This window comes from Oryzias latipes, chromosome 13, assembly GCF_053564925.1.
Source record: "Oryzias latipes strain Hd-rR chromosome 13, Olatipes_Hd-rR_3.1".
In the NCBI taxonomy this organism is placed as follows: Eukaryota; Metazoa; Chordata; class Actinopteri; order Beloniformes; family Adrianichthyidae; genus Oryzias; species Oryzias latipes.
The window spans coordinates 11,523,277-11,546,659 of record NC_136249.1 but is presented as its reverse complement, the minus strand read 5'-3'; the positions used below and the strand labels follow the sequence as shown (position 1 = coordinate 11,546,659).

At 38.9% G+C, this 23,383-nt stretch overlaps 1 protein-coding gene and 1 long non-coding RNA gene across 2 annotated transcripts in view; one reads left to right on the top strand and one right to left on the bottom strand.

Moving 5' to 3' along the window:
• Nucleotides 1–5,235, top strand: part of LOC105355498 (uncharacterized) — a 28,336-nt gene extending 23,101 nt beyond the window's left edge. Inside the window, exon 8 of the long non-coding RNA XR_013647136.1 lies at nucleotides 1,497–5,235. This is a non-coding gene — a long non-coding RNA (uncharacterized LOC105355498). The remainder of the gene's footprint in view (nucleotides 1–1,496) is intronic.
• Nucleotides 1–23,383, bottom strand: part of lekr1 (Leucine-, glutamate- and lysine-rich protein 1) — an 86,495-nt gene that overhangs the window by 43,764 nt on the left and 19,348 nt on the right. The window contains exons 3-4 of the mRNA XM_011482854.4: nucleotides 18,026–18,489; nucleotides 1,462–1,539 (exon numbers count right to left, since the gene is read on the bottom strand). Of these exons, the coding sequence (XP_011481156.1) occupies nucleotides 1,462–1,539; nucleotides 18,026–18,489 (542 nt within the window). The remainder of the gene's footprint in view (nucleotides 1–1,461; nucleotides 1,540–18,025; nucleotides 18,490–23,383) is intronic.

Genomic DNA, 23,383 nt, shown 5'->3' with positions numbered 1-23,383 from the left:
TTCAATAATGACTGCAAAATGAACTACATGGAAATTGATTGCAAGACATACCAAGACTTGTTGCTTAAAAAATAAGGTGGGTGGACAGCTGTAAGCCTCCAGACTTGCACTTCATTGACTTCCTGTATGGCTGGGTCTTATTGGAGGTAAAGGATGTAGTCGGTATAATTTTATTCTAGGCTTTGTTACTTGAGGGGATCAAAAACATTTGAAAAATAAAAAAAGAAAGGGATGGACGGGTAGGCTTTGCCTGGTTTGGAGGGCTTCGGAGTGCGTGCGTGCAGACTGGCTGGGGAGCACGGGCACTCCTCGTCACGACAGCCACTTCTCTTATGTCACATGTCATAAATCACAGGGCTGACAACACCAAATGGAGGAATACAGATATGAGCCAGATCTGTCATCTGTGATAAAGACAGCAATGAAAAAGGGAGACACAGACAAAGAGACTGCATGCATTTGCCCTCCTGTTGGTTAACTTATTTTGAATCTTTCAAGCGGTTGATTAAAAACCACTTTTCCCTCGACATCTCATCGCCTCTCTCCCATTCATTTCACCTGTGCCTCTCTCCTCTGCTCCCACAGTCATGAACTTCTCATGTCTCTCCAGCTGTCCCTCCATGAATTAACCTCTGGGTCAGGCGAGTAAATTCTCCCCCGTGTTTTCCACTCTCTTTTTTTTTTTTTACTGTCTTGCTTCCATCACCTCTTACAGGTGTTTCCTTTGAGTCGCCGACTTCCTGCCTCGCATCTGTTAAAGTACTAGACAGCCAAGCAAGGAACCGCAACCCTAAATTGTTTTATTAATCTTCTGCTCTTGTCTCAATATTAGAGAAAACAGATGTTTTAAAGACCCACCCTAATAAAAAAAAAAAGTTCATGTTTTTGTGGCATTTTTCTGATGATGGAGAGTATTTATTGTGAAAATTAAGTTTAAAATTGAATTTTTAAGGATTTCTTTATTTCAATTGTTGTGAATCAGGGGCAAACAAAAAAAATGCTGCTGGAAAAAGAACATATTTGCAAACAAACAGATCCATGTATGTTTTTCTCTGGATCAAAACTCTATGGCTGGATAACTAAAATAATAAAATGATTGCCTATTTTGTCGCACAGATAATTTTATGCTGGAGGTGTGGGGCGGTAAGCGAACATGTAAACACAAAGCTCTCAGCATCAGGGAGGAAAAGGGGAGCGGGGTTACCCCATGCCAACAGTCCAACACGCAACTCAGAGGCAAAATTTTGATGAACAACTGCTGCTCTGCAGAAACCACGTCCAAGAAAAAGACACAGATATTTTTATTTTTGGCCAAAAACGGTATAATCATAATTAAAAGACCACTGGGAACACCTTTATAATAGATCAAAAGATGATCGAAGTGGGTCTTTTAGTAATTTTTGACTTGTTTTTGTTTTAATAATGTAGGTTTCTCTTTCGTGTTTGCATTCGTTTCCTAACCTGAGCGTTTCAACAACCTGCCTTTCTTTTTCCAGCTTCTCCTCAGCCTCGTCCTTCATAGCAGCAGCAGTCACCAGCCTATGAGAGGAAGAAGAGCAAAGACTGAAGAATGGGAGCCATCAAATAAATACACACAATGCAAAAGCAGTAAACTCTCTCAAGAAGAAAAGAGACAATCTAAGTTTAAAGACAGATGGGTTTATGATAGAGATGACCTAGAATGAGACGACAAAAACATGTAAGTGACCTTTATGGATGACAGATACAAAGACATTGAATTTTCTTGTCTTTGCTTAAGATCCCCGACAGATTTCTGCACAGCCATCAAACAATATTCCAGTTGTGTGACGGGGACATTTAGAAATCCCACAGCACATCCTGTTCTTGTAATGCCACAAATAAGTATTGACAGTGAGACATGGAGGCATGATGAGCAGTACAAGATCCTCAGAGCAGATACAGTGACACTCATTGAGATCAACACCACGAATAATAATCCAGTTTCATCCAGAAATGCAAATGGAATAACTTATAATGAAATGGAAAAGGGATTTGCTGCTTATCGACAAAGATTTGAAGGCAAACAGGAGCAAAGTCAACCAATTGTCCTCTTACAGTGAAATGTCAGGGAACAGCAAATAGCTGACACATGAACCTCTTTGCTTATGAAAGGAAACTTTGACTTTCTGTCTTGGCATTGAGCCAGCTTTTAACGTTCATCTGTTTTCCCGCATTACCCTTTGAACGCGGGGTAAAGCCTAATGAAAAGCAGCCAACAAACAAATCTTATCGTATGTCTTTCAATTGTTTCTGAAACACAAACACATATTTATTTGAATTTAAAGTAGATTTTAAATTGATTAGAAATGGTGGGTTCTGCCTTTTTGGTTCATCAGGGGACCATCTTTTGAATCAGATGATAATATTATTATGACCCTCAGATATTTACAGGCATTTAGAATGAAGCAGAAAAAAGGAACCAACAAAGAAAATAAAACAGAATGAATGAAAAACCACTTATAATCAGTAATAATCACAGTGAAAGCCTGAATTTTGTTGTGACCATATCTCAAGTAATCTAAAATGGTCCATTAAAACTTCCAAACATTCAATTATGGATTTAAACCTATAAGAACCCAGACCCATTTTTTCTTAAAAATGAAATTATGTGTATGTTACCACAAACCAAATGGAACACAGAATCAATTTCTGATATTTTTTCTGTTACGCTGATGTCACCATAGGTTCTTATGGGTTAATGGGATAATCAATCACCTAACTGCAGCATGCAAAACATGGCCAATAACTCACTTAGGACAAACATTGAGATTTTTAATTATACATGATTGAATTATACAGTAAAATCTCATGTGAAGCTCCAAATTGAAAATGTAAAAACCACCCAACAACATTAACACAATATGAATAAGTCACGTGTGAGAAATCTGTTTATACAATTTTTATATTTGGAAAAATGTAAATTAAAAGTATGTTGACAAATTTCTAAGGTGTTGAAATTTTCTTATGTAGAATGCTTGTATTTTATTGGTAGACTTAATGTTGGACATTTTGATAGGAGGTCAACTAATATAAAAAATATAAAAAAATTGAGGTGAAAAATGAAAACATTTTCAACCGAACAAATATTTTGAACAACTCAAAACCAAATTCACGAAACCCTCGACGGTCATCTGCGGACACTAATGACTGACGAATGCAAAAAAAGCATGTATATCACACATGCATCACAAAAAAACGAAATTTCATATGTGGAAAATGCGCTAAATAAACATGGTGGCTGTGTGACACGGCCTTTAGAGCCAACGTGGATTGAAGTGTGGTCTTCAAACATGGACACAAACTGTAACAAGCAGGAAAATAGAAAGAGGTGCTAAGACACCTGGAGACAAATATTGGGGTGAGGTATCAGGTGAGTAGCACAAGATTAATTGCACCACAGAAAAAGATGGAGCTGCGAGATGGAGAAGTAGGACAACCACTGCAGAAAATCCTAAAACTCGCTCATTGTGAATATTAAATGATAACAACAACGGATACTGTAAATGTGTGCTAAAGTGGACTCATCTTGGGAGGTTAAAATGGGGTTGAACTAAGCAGAAAACTCGGTTTTTAGCATAACATCATTTTTGATCAATAAAGAACACGCAGACTCTGTGAACCGGGATGTAATCAGTGGAGAATTTGCAGCTCACACTGAGTTCATTTACAAGTATCAAATTTTTTTTTACGATTCCCAAGAATTTGAGATGTGTTTCAGTCAGAAGTGTGGTACAGTTTAACAGATCTGTGTTGTGTATTTTGTTCATTGGCAATGTAATAAACATTTTTCTTAGACCAACTGCATCTTAGATCAACTGCATTTGATAAAAAATAAATTAACAAGTGGACGTTTCCTTGTTTCTCTTATTTAGCTGAATAAAATTAAAATGTTGAAACAGGCAGCAAAATAGAGGCGAGATATTTTCCATGCGGGCCTAAAGGCAGAAGCAGAAAAAACACAACGTACATTCTTATTTTCAAACTGACACTAAACGCCACATGCAGCAAAACAGATGGTGCTATCTAGCTCACTCAGTTACAGAAACCACATCAGGTGGACAGGCTGTAACATCAAGGACACACTGAAAGTCAACAGAAAGACAAACGCAGTCGTATCCTCTTTACTGTCAATAGGAAATCATTCTCCAATATATTTTTTAATATAATCTAAATGTTGCAGCACTAAAGAGTGCAGAACACATGAGAGGGAATTAGAGCTATCTAGATGTTCAGCTGAACCATTCATTTATTAATGATAGATTCCAGTTGCTATTTCTGGCTCTGCAGGTCAGGTCAGGCCACAAACGGATTTATGTCCTTCATGCTCTGATTATGTAATGGTAGCCACACTGACAGTGTCTCAGAGATCCGTGTTTTTCTATGCAGAGTTTTTCAGATTACATCTAGTTTACTGCAGCGCCACAGGCTAACACCTGCATCTGACTTTTTTTTTTCCTTTTTGCACAAAGCAACCAAGCGGGAAAGAGACATTTAAAAGTGAGACATGTAGCATGAACAAAACAGGGACTGAGTCAGACTTGCTGATATGAAAAGGGATTTCTGTAAATTTAGATCATCCATGAACTGCTTTCTGTTTAATCTACAGATTGAACTAATCCAGGAATGTGTCTTTATATCAATGGAATTCATTTATAGATGAAAGATTTCCCATGACATACCCTCATATCTGTAAAAAACATTTTTTTGAACAATTTCACATTCAATTTACACAATCAGATAAAGAAAAAAAACAATATAAATGTAAAATGTTGCTAAAAAAATTGCTAAAATTAACAACAAAAAACACCCAATAGTTCATAAAAGTATTTTTAAAAGTTTTAATAAGCAAAATAGAAAAAATCCCCGATTTGCAAGAGGAACTGGCTACAGATGTCCATATCTGGAAATCTTTGATCCATTACGTAGCGCTGTCCAAATCTGCGATTCCAAAATTGAGTGCCCTAGAAAATTCTCAGAAGTCTCGGCAAGTGTGCATTGATGCTCACTAGATCAGAGAATACAGACCACAATGCATTGCAATTGAACAATTTGTGCACAAAAAAAAAGTATTTAAATGCTTTTTTTTTTATATAAACCATCAACCTTTTCATTATCAGAACACAGTGGATTCATAAGCAGTCGTTGTATAATGCTCCCATTTATTAAATTTTACTTTGTGAAATTGGTGACGTCATATTTGCCAAAAAGAAAAAAGAATAACTGACCATGGTGTCCGCATTGCTGTTACAGGGTTCTGGACAGTCTTTTAGTAGTTGGGGAGTAGGGAGGGAATTCGGACATAGCCCAGATCTGTAGAGAATGACGGATAATCTCCAGACTTTGAGTAACTTCCAAGATGAAAGACCAAAATACAGGTCGATATAACAAATGTTTTGTTTTGAGTGGTTCATTTTAACCAAATATATTCTGCACAGTCAACACTTGTATGTCTGTCAGTCTATCTGATGGTCACTGCATTCATGTAGTATCATGCCGAGGAGCATGCGTGCAGACTGAAGCCGGCTATGACTGAGGGGAGAAGGGCTAGTTTTTGTGTCTGTCCCTTACTATTGTATTTTTTATAAACTAGTGTGTTCCATATAGTGCATGCTGTTTCAGTTTTGCTTAGCCACTCGTTTTAAGCCGGTATTTGCAGTTTTAGGAAAACTAGCTTAAGTTCACGCATTAATGTTCATTCTTCTTTATTTTGTGCAGTTCAATTTTGTTAAAAGGCCTATATTATGCTATTCTTAATAAACTTTTCAGAGTAAATAATATCGAAATATATATAATAATATATTATCTTTGGCACATTAAAGAACGATTTTTAAAATTAAAATATGAGTTAGTTTTGCAGCTCCATTTGCTACCTGGAAGTAAGACTCCTCGATCTCTGAGGCCCCGCCTTTCTGAGGCCCCGCCTAACTTTGGCAAAAACGCTTTCCTTATATATATGCACACCACCGCTTCTGCTGAGACATTGGGCATGTGTGTGAGCCTGTGGGCGGTCCTGGCAGTGCAGACTCTTCCTCTAAGGCAGGGGTGGGCAATTCCAGGCCTCGAGGGCCGGTGTGTCTGCATGATTTCCAGATAGTCTTGCCCTACTCGTGGCTGATTACCTGGTTCAGGTGTGTCCAGCCAATCAGAACATGCCAGAGCAGGGTATGCTGGAAAACATGCAGGAATGCGGCCCTCAGTGCCCACCTCTGCTCTAAGGGGTTGTTCTTCTCTTTGTAATGTCACAACGTGAGAACCCATTCGTTTATGTTGATTGGGAGGGGTTGGTTGTCAGAGAGCAGATTTTTAGAGGAATGCTCAGAAATGCAGGAATGGTTCGAAATACCCCTTGGGGTTGTTATAGTGAGGAATTAACATTATAATGCATTTAAAAGCTCAAAAATGTTGATTTTGCATGATATAGGCCCATTAAAATGATACAAAGGGGACAGAAGTCAGGACAGCTGGTGGCCATATCAATTTTGCGTCAAACAGAAGAAAAGACCCATTGACATCAACTCATACTCGTATTTGATCAACACCAGAACACAAAGAAAAGTGTTTTAGGGAATGTGACCCAGTTACATCTAGAATTGGTCATTTATTTTGTGCAATTCTAAAATTTTAAAAAAAGATTTTAACTGGCAGGTTGTTGAACTTTTTTCAACACTTCCCTCCTTCCAGTTTTTACAGCTGCAATGGAAAAACATTAAATCAAATAGAAAAATGGTATCATTTAGTGGTCATATTCATTTTTTTTTACACCTGTTGAGATCTAGCTGTTCTGTACAGTGAAAGTGCAGAGTTTTTGTTGTGTGAAACAAATTATTCAAAAGTAAAAAAACTTGTTTTCTTTTAACCTTAAGTACTGAATTCCCGATGTTAAAATAAGTTTGACTGCCAAAGTTGCCACCTTCACCCAAAAAAGTTCAAGGGCAGCGCAGAAATTAATGTCGGAATGCCTTTAACAAGCATTTATGAGTGACTGGCAACAAAAGAGTAAAAGTTGCAGAGGCACCTTGTTTTTGTTAGGGAAGCAGTTTTGGGTAAAATAAGCAGCTAAGGCAGTTTGGATATTGATCTGATCTTAGCCTGAATACACTTTTCATCATAGATAGAACATAAAGAAATAAATATATTGCTAACAATATATAGTTTGAAAACATGTTGCATATTTATGTTTGTAAGCAACCTTTTGCCACAGGAAAATAGAAGAGAAGGCAGCGGCTTCACCTCTGGTATGTCAAACACACAAAGGTCAGGAATGTGGACACGCACACAGCCACAAGGTAGCAGTCCAGTAACACTGCTGTGGAGATGGCAGCCCAGAGGCAGTTGGACTCACATGTGGTCCTCCTCTCATATCCTTTTAAATGAAAGACATGAACAGGTATAAATGGGTAGAGTGGACATATGTTCTCTAATCCTGTGTGAGTGTGGGAGCCACAGCCATGCATGGTAGAGTTGTAGGAGTATTGGAGCATGCGTGACTGTGCCATCCCTGTGTGGGTCTCACTGACACGCAAGTGAGAGTGCTCCGTGATTATTTGAAGCTGTCTCTCCACGTTTTGACGCTTTCTGACCGAGTCTGTGATCCCGTCCGTGTGAAATGCTTGTGGATGCACGCCTTCCCCCTTTTTCCAGTGATAGCACACCAGACTCCCACTGCTCCTCCATCTGTCCCCACCAGTCCCACAGCAAAACCAGGAGATTGCTGCCTCGGAGGGTTGTTGCGAGAATGCACACGTTTCCCCGGCGTGTGGGGGGTGCGTTGCGTGTGTGGATTCTGCTTGCGTGCGTGAGCCGCAGCTCCTGCTCCCAGGGCAATGTCTGTCAGTAGAATAACTAGGTACTGCAGTGCCAGTGAGTGCATGTCAGATTAGAGTACCCCCTACCAGCAGCTTAAATCAACTGCCTCATCGGGGCACGTCATAAACACACACACACACACACAAAGGCAGGATACGTCATACACCAACAGTGAGGCTCTCACATCAACAACTCTAATCTCTGCCTCAGTGTGACCCTGACTGACCTGGTCAAAAGCTTTCAGATTTTCGGGTGACTGTGTGTTTAAGGTTTTCACAGATTTGTGGTAAAGTCAAACATTTTTAAAGCAAAACTTGAGATGATGTCACAATTCCCTTCTTATTTTTGCTACTTTACTGCTCTTTCAAAGGTATTTAAAGACCCACTCTGACGAAAATTGTGTTTTTGGTGTTTTCAACATGTTCTTGTGGCATTTTTCTCGCGATAGAGAACATCTATGAGTAAAATAAGCAAGCTTGTAATTGTGAATAACAAGTTACTACAGCAAACCACAAACTACCTGCTGTGCTCCAATCAGATGCATCCGTTTATAGACGACTAGATCCATGAAAGTCTTTATTTTCCTCGTCTGAGCTGGCAACTGTACGCGTGGATAGCTACAATATTGCTCGCCACTTTTGTACTACTGATGTAATATCGGTGCATTCCCTCACATTGGTGGGGGTGTGAGGGTGTAGAAGCCAGCGGGAGAGCACATAAATAGATTGATGATGGGGAAGGGGCGGAGCTTACTCTGTGCCAACAGTCCCATCTACAATTTAGAGGTGAATTTCGAATGAACTCCTGCCGCTCTGCAGACACTTTGTCCTAGAAAGCGGGACAGGTTTTTTGATTTTGTCTAAAAACGGTTTTAAAACAGATCAAAAAATGATCGTAGTGGGACTTCAACACATTTTATGTTGTGTTTTATGAAACACAAATTAATTAAAGTGAGTGCAACTCCCTGCTAACAGAGAACACGATCAGGGCTCTGATGTTCATGCGGGGATTCTGTTGCAGTGGATTTCGATGATCAGATGCTCAGGAGTAAAAGGATTATTCACAGCAGCCCTGCAAAAGCTGAAGAATATCTGTGTCTGTGTTGATATTTTCTGTCCACACTGGAGCTGATATTAAAGCAGCCACATAAAAGTGTCGCCTGCTCCTCCCAGAGTTAAAAGTTAAAAGAGCGTTTTGATCAGAGGCACAAAGGGACGTTCTACTTTGACCAAAAGAAAGAAACACCTTCAGCTGGAAAGACAGAATATCTCACATAAAATCCAATTATTTTTCATTTCAATATTCACAGAAGCTAGTCAAATTATGAAAGCTAAATTATACATTTTTTCAAACAACTTGTCTGTTTTTGTTAAACTCTGAAATACAATAGTTTCTCTGTGTATGCATGGGTTGCTATGCTGCTGCTTCACAACATCATACTCGATTACAACATACATTTGGATGGATTGTTTATGTGTGTGAGGAACTGGTCGGACGCACACACAACAGTGTTGTTGTGTTTGTCTTGTTGTCATGAGCCCCACTGTAAATTTGAGCTCGCACAGATGAACAAAGACTTTATGCCTGACACATAAAATACACAACGTGGGTTCACTGGAGTGCTTTTGAGCCTGTAAAAGGGAGTGTCCGTTGGATGTGGTAATATGAACTTGAATAGGGTCTCTAATACCTTACCAAATGGTTAATAATTTGGCTTCTTTGAAGGACAGATGACATGTTGCCTAACTGGAACAAGCTTGTACAACTGAGGAGGGTAGCGATTTGTGTATTTGTTTGTTAGGTTGCTAATAGTAACCAAGTACTGATATAAAGTTGCTTTAGGATATTCGTTGTTTCGGTACTTCCTCGTTGCAAATGGATGTGTTTACATTTGTTTTCCTGTCTCTGCTTCACCTTTGCTCCACCACCAGTGAGTCTTCTTATCACCTTTACAAACCTGCCCCAGGTGGGTTCACATGTCTGTGAGAGCTCTCCCACTCTTTCACGATCTCTCCTTCCCAACAGCCAAGTCTGATTTCCAAAGCTCAAGCTTGATTAACCTATTCATTGCAGATGTACACAAGCGTATGCAAGCATGTGCACACCCACACGCTGACACGAAGGCAAGCGCACGGCCCACGCAGGCAGGGCCAACCTCTGAGCATTTACAGACTCAGTCCGAGGCTCCTCGGCTCAGGAACGGGACCTGGTCAACCAGGGAGGGGACCTCGGATAGTGTATTGAATTTCCAGACATTTCTCTAGCAGCTGGAAGCGTGCGCAGAGGTTACGTGATATGTTTCAACCGAACATCGCTCAGAAAGGCAGCACCTACCTCAATGAAAGATAGACAGCTTTAATGTCCTACTGCTTATTACGCAGCTTGCTCCTTTTCCTTTGTTCATCCTCAGATTATATAAGTGATCAATGTTAAAAACATATATTTGATTTTCCTGAAGGAATGGGGCAAGTAGGAACGCCGCAGTTCTTGATTTAAAACCAAACAGCATGGCACCATTGAACCAAAATAGTGGGGAAAGTTAATCGTTACATCCCTACTCAATGTATGCCTATGTTTATGTTGAAAGGGTCAAAAACATTAAATGTTCTAAATTCAATGAATCTGATATTGTTATATTATATTACAAGAGGCTCAGTATGAGCCAACTGAAATGTTTTTTTTTCATTATTACTTGCTTATTAGCAAATGTAATAAAAGAAAAAAAATTCTGAATTTCTAGATTTGTTGTTGTTTCATAATCGTTGCCTGTAAATGAGAACTGGACCCCACGCCCCCCACCCCACGCCCAAATAAGAAATATCCGTTGGCCCCAAAAAGTTAGACTTCTATTGAGAAATAAATACTTGTTACTCAGTCATTCTATTTATCAGAATAACTATTCTCACTCTGTTACCTTTTTTCAACATGTTCTTGCTAGTCTGCATTATTTTTTCATGATCTTTTTTTTTCTGTAGTCCAATTTATTTAGGGTATAAACTGACAAATCAGATGCCTCCATGAAAGTATGTGGTAACATTTGACATATTCTCCTGGACCCGCTTTCAAGTGGAAGGGGTGTGGATTTCCAACAAGCTCACTCCGGACTGGTGAGAGTGGTTGCCATAGAAACGTTGAATCAGATAAACTCCAATCATTCACTCCTCACTAATGATTTCCGGTTAAGACATAGTGATGTCCAAATTACAAAAAAAAGAAAAATCAAATGAATTGACTTCATTTCACTGGAACTGGGGACAGATTATTTTCTATGGATGATGTCACACTCAATCAGTCGAGTCCTCATATACAGTCAATGTACAATGATCATTACAAGAATCATTTGTTGAACTGAAACAAAACGGTGATCTAAAAATCAAGGTTTGAACCAAATTGTGGTGAAAATGAATTCTCGCATCACAGAAAACAAACCTCCAAGTCTAGCACTGTTTTACTGTTTTATATTTCTTTATGTTCTTAGTGTTAAACACAAAGCATAGGTTTTCATGTTTGTCCGTGTGGGATGAAAAATGCAATTGTTTTACGAGCTGACAACAAAAAAAACTTTACATGCTCTTACGTCTCCAGTTGTGTGTAGTCTTCAGTTTTAATCCAATCATGTTATGGTACATTGTGCATGTAAGTTAAGCATCTTTTCATATGGTGTATTATGCTAAGCTTCACTGAGCATCATTACATTGGTCATGCATGATTTCTTCATGGAACCTTATCCTGCTTTATATTTAGATATATTACACCATGTCATGCGGTAAAAAGCTTTGTTGTTTGGCAACCACATGCTGAAGCTTTTCTGCCCACATCTGTACAGTAAACAGTTTTTCTTTTTTTCTTTTTACCATTAAGGAGATTATTTTTAGGCAGTTTTTTCTGGGGTTATACTATTTGTTTTTTTTTTTAATTATTTTATTATTTTAAACTAAAGCTAGCATAAATGTTGTATGATAAATGATAAATAATTTCTCTTTTTTCAAAAATCAAATTTTCCTAAATGCAAATTAATTTTCAAATGTCCCTAAGTGTAACTGTGTGCAACTCTGTGTGAGTGTAATTATGTGGCCCTGTAAAAAATTGGGGACCTTTCCAGGGTGTACCCTGCCTTCGCCCGACAGTAGCCAGGACAGGCTCTGCCAACCCCATGACCCCCAAGGGGCATTGCATTCTGTATTTTCTTCACATCTTTTTGTCTAAAATGTGTCAAATATGTCAAACTGTGTAGAGGTCAATAAATAAGCCCAAAACAATTTCTGTGTTTTTAGAGCAAATAAGGCTCTACCATTCATTGTTGTGTCCCGCTCCGTCGTCTCCACCTGAACTCCAACCTCTGACAAACATTTGGCCTGTGGGCCGCTCAGCCCTGTGTGCACTGTGCTTGTGTGTGTGTATGTGCACATCCTGTTGATGCAATGAAGAGGTAAAGTTATAAAGAAGGATAATCAGCTTACATGAGGTCAGTGTACTGGCTTATGAGTTTACTGTACACATGACACCATACGGACGGCCCAAAACTCAGCTCAGCAGATGAGTTTGCCATAATGACACAATCACTACAGAGAAAAGGCCAAATGTTTAGATTAATCCAAACCATGAGGGACGTTTGTGCCTCATACGGCAAAGAGAGTAGAAACTGAGCAATGATATAAATGCCTGATTTTAAAAGCATAACACAAATACTTAAAAGTTCCACTCTGATCATCTTTTGATCTGTTTTAAAAGTGTTCCTTGTCGTCTTTTAATTATGATGATGCTGTTTTTAACTAAAACCCCCAAAAAACCTGTCATTTTATTGGACACAGTGTCTGCAGAACGGCAGAAGTTTATTAGTAATTCACCTCTGGGTTGTGAGAGGAACGGTTGGCATGGAGTAAGCCTTCCCCCATTTCCCATCATCCATCTGTTCACACACTCTCACGCGAGCTTACAGCCCCTCACACCCCCCACCTAACATTGAGGGTGCAACAAAAATAGCAAGTAATATCGGAGCTATCCAGCTGTACAGTTTTGAGTGACATGACAGCTCAGACGAGGAAAACAAGGACGTACATGGATCTAGTTGTAAGTGGATGCATCGGAATGGAGCAGAACAGGCCGCGTTTGGCCCACTGAGTGTAGCACCTACGTTACTGCTACAAGTTTTTTCCAACTGCATTTTTTCATCTGTTTCTGATTCACAATGATATGAATACCGGAATACTCAGAAATGCAATTTTAAGCTCAATTTCGTTTCCACATGTCCTCCATCATGAGAAAAATTTGCAGAAGAGCATGTTAAAAACACCAGAATTGGAGTGGGTCTTGAAAGTGTCCTTAATGTCCTTTATCTCACATTCTAAGTACTATGGGAACATTTTTGATCGTTTTTGTTGAAATATCAGACCTCTCTGATTATCGGACCCTATTAAGATGCAACTATAAATTCAGGCAATCAGATTTTTTATAAACAGAAGATTTTTTTAAAAACCTATTTAATTATCAACCTTTTTATTCTATTGCTTTAACCAATCACCATAGCAACTGAGGCATGTTGATGTGTACTAAAACAATGTCTTGATCTTTTGCAATTTATTGTAAAGTTCAAATATGTGACATTTGTTTGAACTTATAGGGCATACACTTCTGGAAAGACTGGAAGTGTATTAACTTTTTTCTCTCTAGAGTTAAGAGTTAAAACGGCTACATTTCAAGTGTAGCTAGCTCATGACATTTGATGTGTCTATAGAAATGCTGACATTTGCAGATGATATCCTAATTTTCTGCAAAGAGCAGCTCATTGGAAAATCTGTGGAACCATAAAGGAGATAGAACGTATGCACAGACTGGCAGTTACGTCCCCATGTTGGTTGGAGACGTCACATGTCGGACGAAACTGATAAAAACAATGTTTTTGTTGTACTGCTGGATGTTATGGTGAACAAGTTATAGATCATTTTATCTGACCTGCTGCCTCTGTGGATCATGGTTGGACATCGGTCACCTAGACCTTACAGGTGGCCTGGAATCTTAAATGAAGCTATACCCTCCAAACAACATATTTCATTATTTATCAATTTCTCTCGCGGGCTAACACAATCCTCAATCAACAGACCTTGTACAGTCAGTCTCCCGCACAACTTCTCCTCCGAGACTAAAATTTAGTTAAGAGCGTGAACATGTGAGCCATCTTCTGTGCATTGACAACAAGTATGAAAAACTGGAATCAAAATGTATATGAGGAGCCAGGCTCTTGGGGGACTTCAAGTTCTTGTATAACTGTCAGGTACTGATCCATTGGGATTTCAGTAGCTTAGTACATTGACTTCCCCCTTTAAACTTTGGGTCCCTGAATCCAGTTGACTTATTTTGTTAATGTAAACATGCTGCCCACATCCTTCAAGTGAATAATCAATTCAGGCAGAGCTGGAATATTACTTCAACATATTTATAGCAGTTTGTGACAGATGCAATTCAATGCAGTTGATGTTCTCACAGGCAACATTATGGCCATGTCACATAGCCACTACATACATTTCTGCGCATTTTCCACGTATCTAATTTCGGCCTTTTGTGATACATGCGTAATTCATGCAATTCATAAGTGTTGTGTGTTCGTCATTAGTCGATGTGTGCAGTTCCGGCCGATGGGTCTATACAGGAATTCAGATTTAAGCTGTTTAAATTTTTGGTCGGTTGAGAATTGTGCAGTTTATGCATAGTTTACATACTTTATACGCAATTATTATGTAAATCTTATGCGACTGTTCATGATTTTTACGAGATGCATGAACGCCTTTGTGGCTTTCTGTGACCGTTCCACGTATATCTGATGGACTTTTCACACATGTACCACCAATGTATAACTTTTACATTGCATATACGGCGTACATATCACGTTAAAATGATGTCATTGACTCACTAATTACTAATGAATTATATATAAACAGCACAATAATCAAGCACGGTTTATGCTCTACGTAGCTTTACGTGTTCTTTGTGTGGTTTATTCCTACTTCATCCATAGTTTTAATTTGGTACATTAATCTGCATCTGTGAAGATTTCACGTAAAGGCCACAACTTTTCTCACTTTTTCCACGTCTATTCACGTATGACCAATTTTTCATCTGTGCAATATGCACAAAATCGAGGTAGTGGCTGTGTGACGTAAGCAACAGTAACATCATTTGATTATGTCAGTTAATAGCCTGTATGCTACTTTAACTTTTTTTACCCTCAACTGTAAATTACACCGTGTTAACAGTTTTGTACAATAATGATGTTGCCTTTTTTTTTAAATCACGTTTTTTTGTTGTTGTCTTACTTTTTAATGGCAAAAGTTTTCCAAAAAGCAGCTGGTGCTCCAAAGATAAAACACATTTCCTCATGAGGTTACTATTTTTTTTGGAAGTCACTGAAGGTTGGCTGGAGAGAGCTGAGAGCGAATAGGAGTCTTGTTATTCTGTTCCTAAAACATTTTTTGTTTGAACTGCACACTAGGAAGTGTTGTGTTTTGCTGCAGGTGTGGATGCAGTGTCATTTACCATGACAAACCCTCTCTGGAGTAACGTCCGTGTTTTCCATTTCAACAAGCGAGTCCTTAGATTGACATTGTTGACCATTTATGCCTGTGCTCAGGTCTCTGCACTGGCTCCCTGTACCTCAAAGAATAGACTTCAAAGCAGCTCTGCTTGTGTACAAGTCTCTCCATGGCCGAGCACCAAAGTACATCTCTGACATGTTAGTGCCATATGAACCATCTCGTACTCTGAGGACCTCAGGGGCCGGCCTCCTGTTGATTCCCAGAGTCAGAACTAAACAAGGGGAATCAGTGTTTCAATATTCTGCAGCTAAAATCTGGAACAGCCTCCCTGAAGTCGTAAGACAGGCCTCTTCTGTATTCATGTTCAAATCTAGACTTAAAACATTTCTGTTTAGCCGTGTATATGACTGAAAGGTCCTATCTGCACTTTTCTTTCCTTTCCTTCCTTTATTTTTAAATCATTTTTCAAATTTTTTCTTTTCTTTTAAAGTAAATTTTACGTTGATTTCAATGATGTATTGTGATTTTAATGCATTTTTCTGTTTTGTGAAGCACCTTGAATTACTTTGTGTACGAATTGTGCTATACAAATAAACTTGCCTAGCCTTGCCTTGCCTTATGCACGATCAGGATTTATGACATGCAAACAGCTACTTCATTTTTTTTCCATTTTTGGTAACATCCTGAACTGAGCCATTTATGGCTGCTTTTTTTTTACAGGCTACTGTTCTTTGTTTATGTTTGTGATCCATATCATGTTCCCGTAGGATTCTACTCTGAACCTTTTAACACCAGAGCCTTAGATCCAATGTTAACAATCTTTTGAAAACCTAAATTCTTCTGCCGTTTTTACGCAAATAACATAATTCTCAGAATCAGCTGTTTCATGTAGATCATGTTAACGGTTAAAGAGTTATAGTAGGTCAAAGAGCCTGTGTTATGTGGGTGTCGCCGGCGACATCTCTGATGTTAAAGGGTGAAAGGCAGATCTAGAAGATGTTTTTTTGTTCATCTATGTAGCTTCTGCAGTTCGCTGGGGAATCAGCAGCGGTTATCAGAATCTCTTCTAAAGCACAGACGGGCCACAGGGCAGGACTCAGCAGTTCACCTGAAGGACAGTGGACTTTCGGGAAGCATAAGCCAAAACGGAGAAACCTTCCCACAGCAGAGGTTGCTGTCTTACATGTACAGTCCTGTTTTGACAACTTTACCCAAGAGACTAGTGTTCTAGTCACACCTTCCACCTAGATACAATGAACAACTAAGAAGTGCTCCCACCTCTGAGCCACAGCAACTAACAAGACATCAGCCAACCCTACAGACAGGCACTGGACCCCTGACATTTGCATCTGCTATCATAACATCTGGTTAACACTTTTACCACACCTTAGAAGCAGTTAGCAACTCAATTCCCTGTCAGCAGTTAGAACTGAAAACCTTACACAGCCAACTTCCTCCTGATCAACCTTTGAAGAGCCACTCCAATGAAACCTGTGTATGTTTTTGACCTGGTCTTTTGGTGTTTTTCTGATGATGGAAAACGTAAGGGGAAAAAATTAAGCTCAAAATTGCATTTTTTAATATTTTCTTTAGGAAAATCATAGATACTAATATGCCATTGGAAAACAAAGTGTATTTTTGATGCTTCAAAAGAATCTCTTAGCAACAGGGAGAGGAAGGGGAGCGGGATTATTCCACTCCAACAGTCCTGCCCACAACTCAGAGGTGAATTCCCAATGAACTACTACCAAAAAAATATGGAAAAAAATATGTCCTAGAAAACAACACTAGTTTTTTAATTTTGTCTAAAAACGGCATAATCCTAATTGAAAGACCACTGGGAAGGCTTTAAAAAGCGATCAAAAGATGATCGAAGTGGGATTTTAAAGCCCACCTGCCCTGAAAACAAGTTCTTTGTTGACATATAGACTGAACGTAGAGACACAAAAGAAACCCTCAGCAGCTGGTGTGAACATGTAGGTGTGATCACAGTATAGTAAATACTCACACTTCCAAAGCAACCATATTTCATAATGCAGAAACACATAGAAAATGTAATGTTTGTGAATATCAAATGTTAAGTTAACCTAACTTGATCCTTGCATCATGAAATGGTTTTATAGTCAGACAAATCTCCCTAATATTTACAAATTATTTGGTTTTTCTACAACATGACAAAGCAGTTTAAGAATCATGAGTCATCATCGCTCCTTGATGACCTTGCTCTGTATGAACAATATTTAATCTGCTGTTTTGCACGTCCAAAAACGTCTAATACCTAGATGTGTGAGCGTCTTTGTTTATAAAACAACAGGAAGTCACACACAATGTAAACTCTTCCTACTTCGAAAAGCTCTTCTATCTGTTTTCTAGGTGCAAAAAAACTTAGTTGTAAGTAATCTTTGTAGCAAAACAAAACTTTAAATACATGAAAAGATTCGCAAATATGTCTTCAGTCAGAATCAGCAAATCAAGTTTTTGTTGTCAGCTTGTGCAAGTTCTGTAAAGGAATTCACACAAATATCTGGGGGGGAAAAACAACTTCATAAACTGCAGTTGCAGTTTGCAGTCTAAAAATGACCAAGCAAAATGTGTAACATGGATAGATTGTGTTTTGGTGTTAACAACACAACAACAACTGCTTAAGAGCAGTGACATGTATGGCTTACCTCTCCTCCAGCTGGTGAAGAATAGTTCTCAGCTCTTCTAAATCCTTACGGGACTTTTGAAGGACAGCACTCCAAAGTTTCTCCATCTCCTGGCTTTTCTTTTCTAGCTTCTCCTCAAATGTTTTCTGACACTCCTCTTCAAAGTGTCTCCTCCTTGTCTCACTTTCTTTCTCAAACTCCTCTCTGAGAGTTCTCTCCATGTCTCGGTTCATCTCTTCCAGGGTTTCTCTGGTGTTTTTCTCATTGGTTTCAGCTTCTCTCTTCATTTGAAGTTGAAGGGCTCTTTCCCGTTCCTCCTTGTCCACCTCCAGCGCCTTCCGACGCTCCTTCTCCTTCTGGCCGACCTCTCTGAGTTCCTCAAGCTCGGCCTGTAGCTGTGCCAGCTGTTTGTGGAGCTGATGGAACTCGTGGAAAATTAGATAGCTCACACCGCAGTAACGACACACTGTCTCACTGCACTCCATCTGAGGGAAAAATACAAACAATTTGTCGGATTTTTACAAAATATTATGTCAGAACAGCATACGTTTTTCACAGTCAAATGACAGTATATTGGCAATGAAATATTTTCATAAAAATATGAATTTTCTGCTCAAAAGTTGCTTACTTAGTTACATACTTAAATGTTATGCTTCTGAATGATACATATCACAAATCTGAGTTATCATTGTTTTTAACTGCTGAAAAAAATGTTTGCACAATTAAAGCATTCAGGTTAAAAGGGGAAATGTTCGCAATTTTTAAACTAAATGGGATTCTAAAAAAAAATCTTGGTTTTCTTTATTTAAACAAGGAACCACATACCATATGTGTTTTTTTTCGGTTTGTTTTTAATCTTTCTTCAGCCTAAAGGCCTGTTCACACCGGGACGAATTTCGCCGGCGATTTTCGCCGACGTTTAACACCTCGTGACTAAACAAAGGGCACCAATGAGAGTGTGCACACCGACGCGAAAAACGCCACGCGTCAAAGCGTCTAAAAAAAAATGCCTCGGGTTCGTTTTTTTTTTTTGACGCCTCGCGTCGAGATCTATTCGACCAATGAGAATGGCGCTTTTGCACACGTGTCTGGAGCTTCTGAAGTTACAGTAAAACACCACTTGGGGGCGCTCAAACACAAAACTGCCTTGCTGAGCACACATACCAGCGAAGAAGATAGACGCCGAGTAGCGTCTACAGTGCCGCGAAGAAATAAAGACAGACATTCTAAAATATCCCCGAACCAAGCACCAATTGGAGCTACTGGTGCTTGAAATATTCATGTTTTCTTTGTATGATTCTGACAAGCGCGTAAATACTTGCCTTCTTCTTCTGAGTGAAAAGCGACTTTAAGAAGCGTAAAGTTGCACAGCGCCACCTTGTGTACAGGAGTATTTCTGTTTACATTAAGCGCCATCTAATGTCAGGGAATGAAATTGCATGTTCGCTCGGCTCATTGTCAACGAAAATCGCCTGGGTGTGAACACAAAAAACGTGGCGAAAAACGCTGGCGAATAACGCCTAGCGAATATTCGTCCCGGTGTGCACGGGCCTTAATGGCGAAGTGGAGGAGTGCCCGCCCTGAGACTGGGAGCATGTGGGTTCAATTCAAATTCAAAAACAATGAAAAAGGACTCAGTGTTTCACGTTAAGCATCACCGGTTGGACTGGTGGTTAAAAGACTAAGGTTGTGTCCGAATTCCATCCTTATTCACTACATAGTGCACTATATAGTCCTTTTGCCATTTTGTAGTGCTGTCCGAATCTACAATTCCAAAATCGAGTGCCCTGGAAATTTCCCATAAGTCTCTGCAAAAAACCAGTGTTCATCAATGCTTTCTAGATTGGCGAATATATACCATTATGTATTGTGTTTAAACAATTTTTGCAAAGAAAATGTATTTAAATGTATTTTTAATAAACCATCAATATTTTCATCTTCAGAACACAGTGCATTCATAAATGGTTGTCGCAAAATGCCCATATAGATTAGATTTTCACTTTGTGAACTCAATGGCGTCATATTTGCGGTTTAAGAAAATAAAGTAGTCAGCATGGTGTCCGAATTGCTTTTAAAATCCAGGGCTACTACATAGTGCTTCACTATATAGTTTTGTAGTAGTTAGGGAGTAGGGCAGGAATTCGGACAAAGCCATAATGTTATGAAGGGTACACTGACAGGAAACTAGATAGCTAAGTCAAAGGACTTTACTCAGTGTGATCACATCCTAATAGAAGGTCTGGCAGTGGGACTGTGCTGTAATATTAATCCGATAATAACCGCACCAAGAACAAAAAAATGAATGAACATTTTTCATTCTTCATCTTATTGCTGTAGATGTAAAAAATACACAATATTTAAAAAACATTTTTAAAAGTTGCTTTACCATTTTTTAAGCAGGCAAATAAAACCCTTACAGTTGGAAAAAGGACAAACGTGTCCTAAATGGGGCACGCAGGTTGCAAACAGGAAATATCAGGATCGTGGGCCGCTCTGTGAGTCACTACGCAAGAAAAATCTTAATGCCAAGGTAAGTAAGGGGTGGTGCAGGGATGTAAAAATCTATTTTTTTAAACCCCCTTGAATCCTTTGAACTGCACAACAAGTCTTGTTTACTTGATTTGTGCACGCTCTTTTCAAGCAGCCTGGCTATCAGAAATGAGTAAATTAGACAGAGTGAAGTTTGTGGGCATCCTACAGGCATCTTAAGTGCATTTACTCACACCTCACCAGTGCTGCATCACCCATACGTTAAAAGTGTGTGCAACTCACATCAGCCTCAGGAATACTTCACCATCACTCTAACCCCACTCAGAATGATATGTCCCATTTTTACGACGTTTCTTAAGGTGGCCATACAACGCTCAAAGGAACTGCAAGACACACCATCGCTCCCCTTAAGATGTGATCGCTTCTCTATACGACCCTCCACGGGCCTGGACAACCCAAAAACCCGTAGAACCTGTACAGGTCAACCCCCCCCCATGTGGTCACATGTGATTAAGGCTTAAAAGAAGTTCTTCTGTTTTTTAGAAGATCTTATAGTACTTGTGAGTTTAGTGGGGGGAAAAAACATTTTTTTCTTTTACGTAAAGGGTACTGCAAGCTTCAAAAGTTCAAAACAAAGAATTCACAACTTCTTCACAACTGGATGGATAACAAGCTGTGAAAGTCATTGATGCAGTTCTAAGACAGCGCATTAACTTTTGCGTTTTAATAGAACGCAGTTCTCCCCTTATTTTGGTAAAAAGATGACAGGAGACAGCCTCCGCATTATCCAAAATAGCATGAAGTTCTCTGAAGGTTATTCTTTGAGCATTGAAACAATCTCTTTGCATGAGAATTCTAATTTACTTGTTTTCAGGAACATCATTTTTCAGGGGTTCAAAGCAGAGGAACACAAATCCTCTAATCCTTCCATTACACATTTTCTTACAGCATTGCTCTTCTCTTCTACATATATTCGCTTTCTCCTTTTTTGTCATTCTATCCTTGACAAGCAGCTTTTATTTATTTTAGGCTTAAAAGGGAAGAAATTCAATCTAGCTTTCATCCCTATACCTGTATGTGCAACAAGGACGCAATATGTAGGTGACATGTAGACAGAGTCTATGTCAGAACTCTCCAAATATGCAAAAGGAATTAGACCAACATAAAAAGATGCAATGCTTTAACACTATTTAACCATCCACCAATCCATTTGTTTCAACCTTTTTTACATTTTTTCTTACTACAGTGTGAACAGATAAAGCCCCAAGAGCCTTTTGGTGGTGCCTTTAGTGTGACAAATGACTGACAGGTGGCTGCAGACAGGCTTCTCTCTGTCTTCTTCCTGGACGCATTTCATGTCTTATCAAAGGCCTATCAAAGGCCTTCTTGCGCCATGTCAGCATCTTGTCTGTCCCTGTCAGGTGATGGTAAGAATCTCATCTGCCTTGTGTCTTCAACACTGCTGGAGTCTTTTTTTAACAGCATTGCCTGACCGGAGGACAGACTGCAGACATACTATAACCAGAATATTGTCAAAGTTTAAAGTAAAAGTGCTAAACTTAAGATTTTTGATTTACTTTACTAAAATTCTTTACTTGAGATCCTTCAGACTGAGGATAATGGATTAAGGATGGATTTCGGCTTGGGATTTTCTGAGTATTAAGGTTACTGAACTGTCCCTTTCTTCAAAATATGCTTTCACATAAAAGTCACACTCCAATCATCTTTTGAAATATTGTGAAAGTGATTATATTTTAATTATGATTGTGGTGTTTTTAGCCAAAATCAAAAAGCCTTTGTCGTTTTCTATGACAAAGTTCCTGCAGGGCAGCAATAATTCATTAGAAATTCAGATTTGTGGGTGGGACTGTTGGCGTGGAAGTAAGCCCGCCCCTATTCCAACATCCATCTGTTTACACGCCCTCCTAGTGGAGCGTGTAAACAACCACAATCTACGAAAGCGATTCTGTAGCATAATTAAAAATAAAAGTCAAAACCAGAATTGCTTTTTCATTTTCAAAACGAAGCTGCATTTTTTGACTCAAAATTAAAATGAAAAAGCAATTCACCAAAATGCTTTTTCATTTTCTACTTCAACACCGCTTACTCTGTCACTTAATTAAAACGATAATGAAAATGGAATTTGACATTTCATTTTCAACAAGTTCTCAGGGAAATGTGTAGCAAAAATCATTTAGAAATGTCTAATTTGACATTTATAATGCATTGACTGAAATGTTTTTTTCATTTTCACAATGTAACTGCATCAAATGACTCAAAATTCAAATGAAAAATCAATACTTCAAAATGCTTTTTCATTTCTACTTAAAAACCGCTTATTCTGTGTCATAATTAAAACGAAAACTCAAAGAGGGGATTGCATTTTTATTTTAACATCCACCCTGCAAACATTGTCGCATTACTCAATTCGAATAAGCATTTCCAGCGGGGAGGCAAGGCGATGACGTCACTGCTTTCTCCATGTGTCCGGCTGCTAAGAGACACAGACACACCAGGAGCAGTGGAGCTCTGTGTTAGCAGCAGAGAAGACGGCTTTGTGACGGTTGTGAACTTCTAATGATTTTACACAGCTTCTCAGGACTACTGCAGCTTCGCGCTGATTTTGCTGTTGGAGGACAGCTGGAGCCACTTGCAAATAATACGGTTTTACAATGGATTAAAACTTTCTTCTAAAAGATATGCAGAAATGACAAGACGACAGATAAACAAAACAAAGTAGAAAATAAAAAAGCTCTGCAACAAGATGACAACATATTGAACTGTGTAGACATAGCACTTCTGACAATAAAATAATCTTTTTCTAGATATGTGTGTGTATGTGCATGGGTTTGTACAAACATCGTGTGCATAACAGAGAGAGTCAGTAAG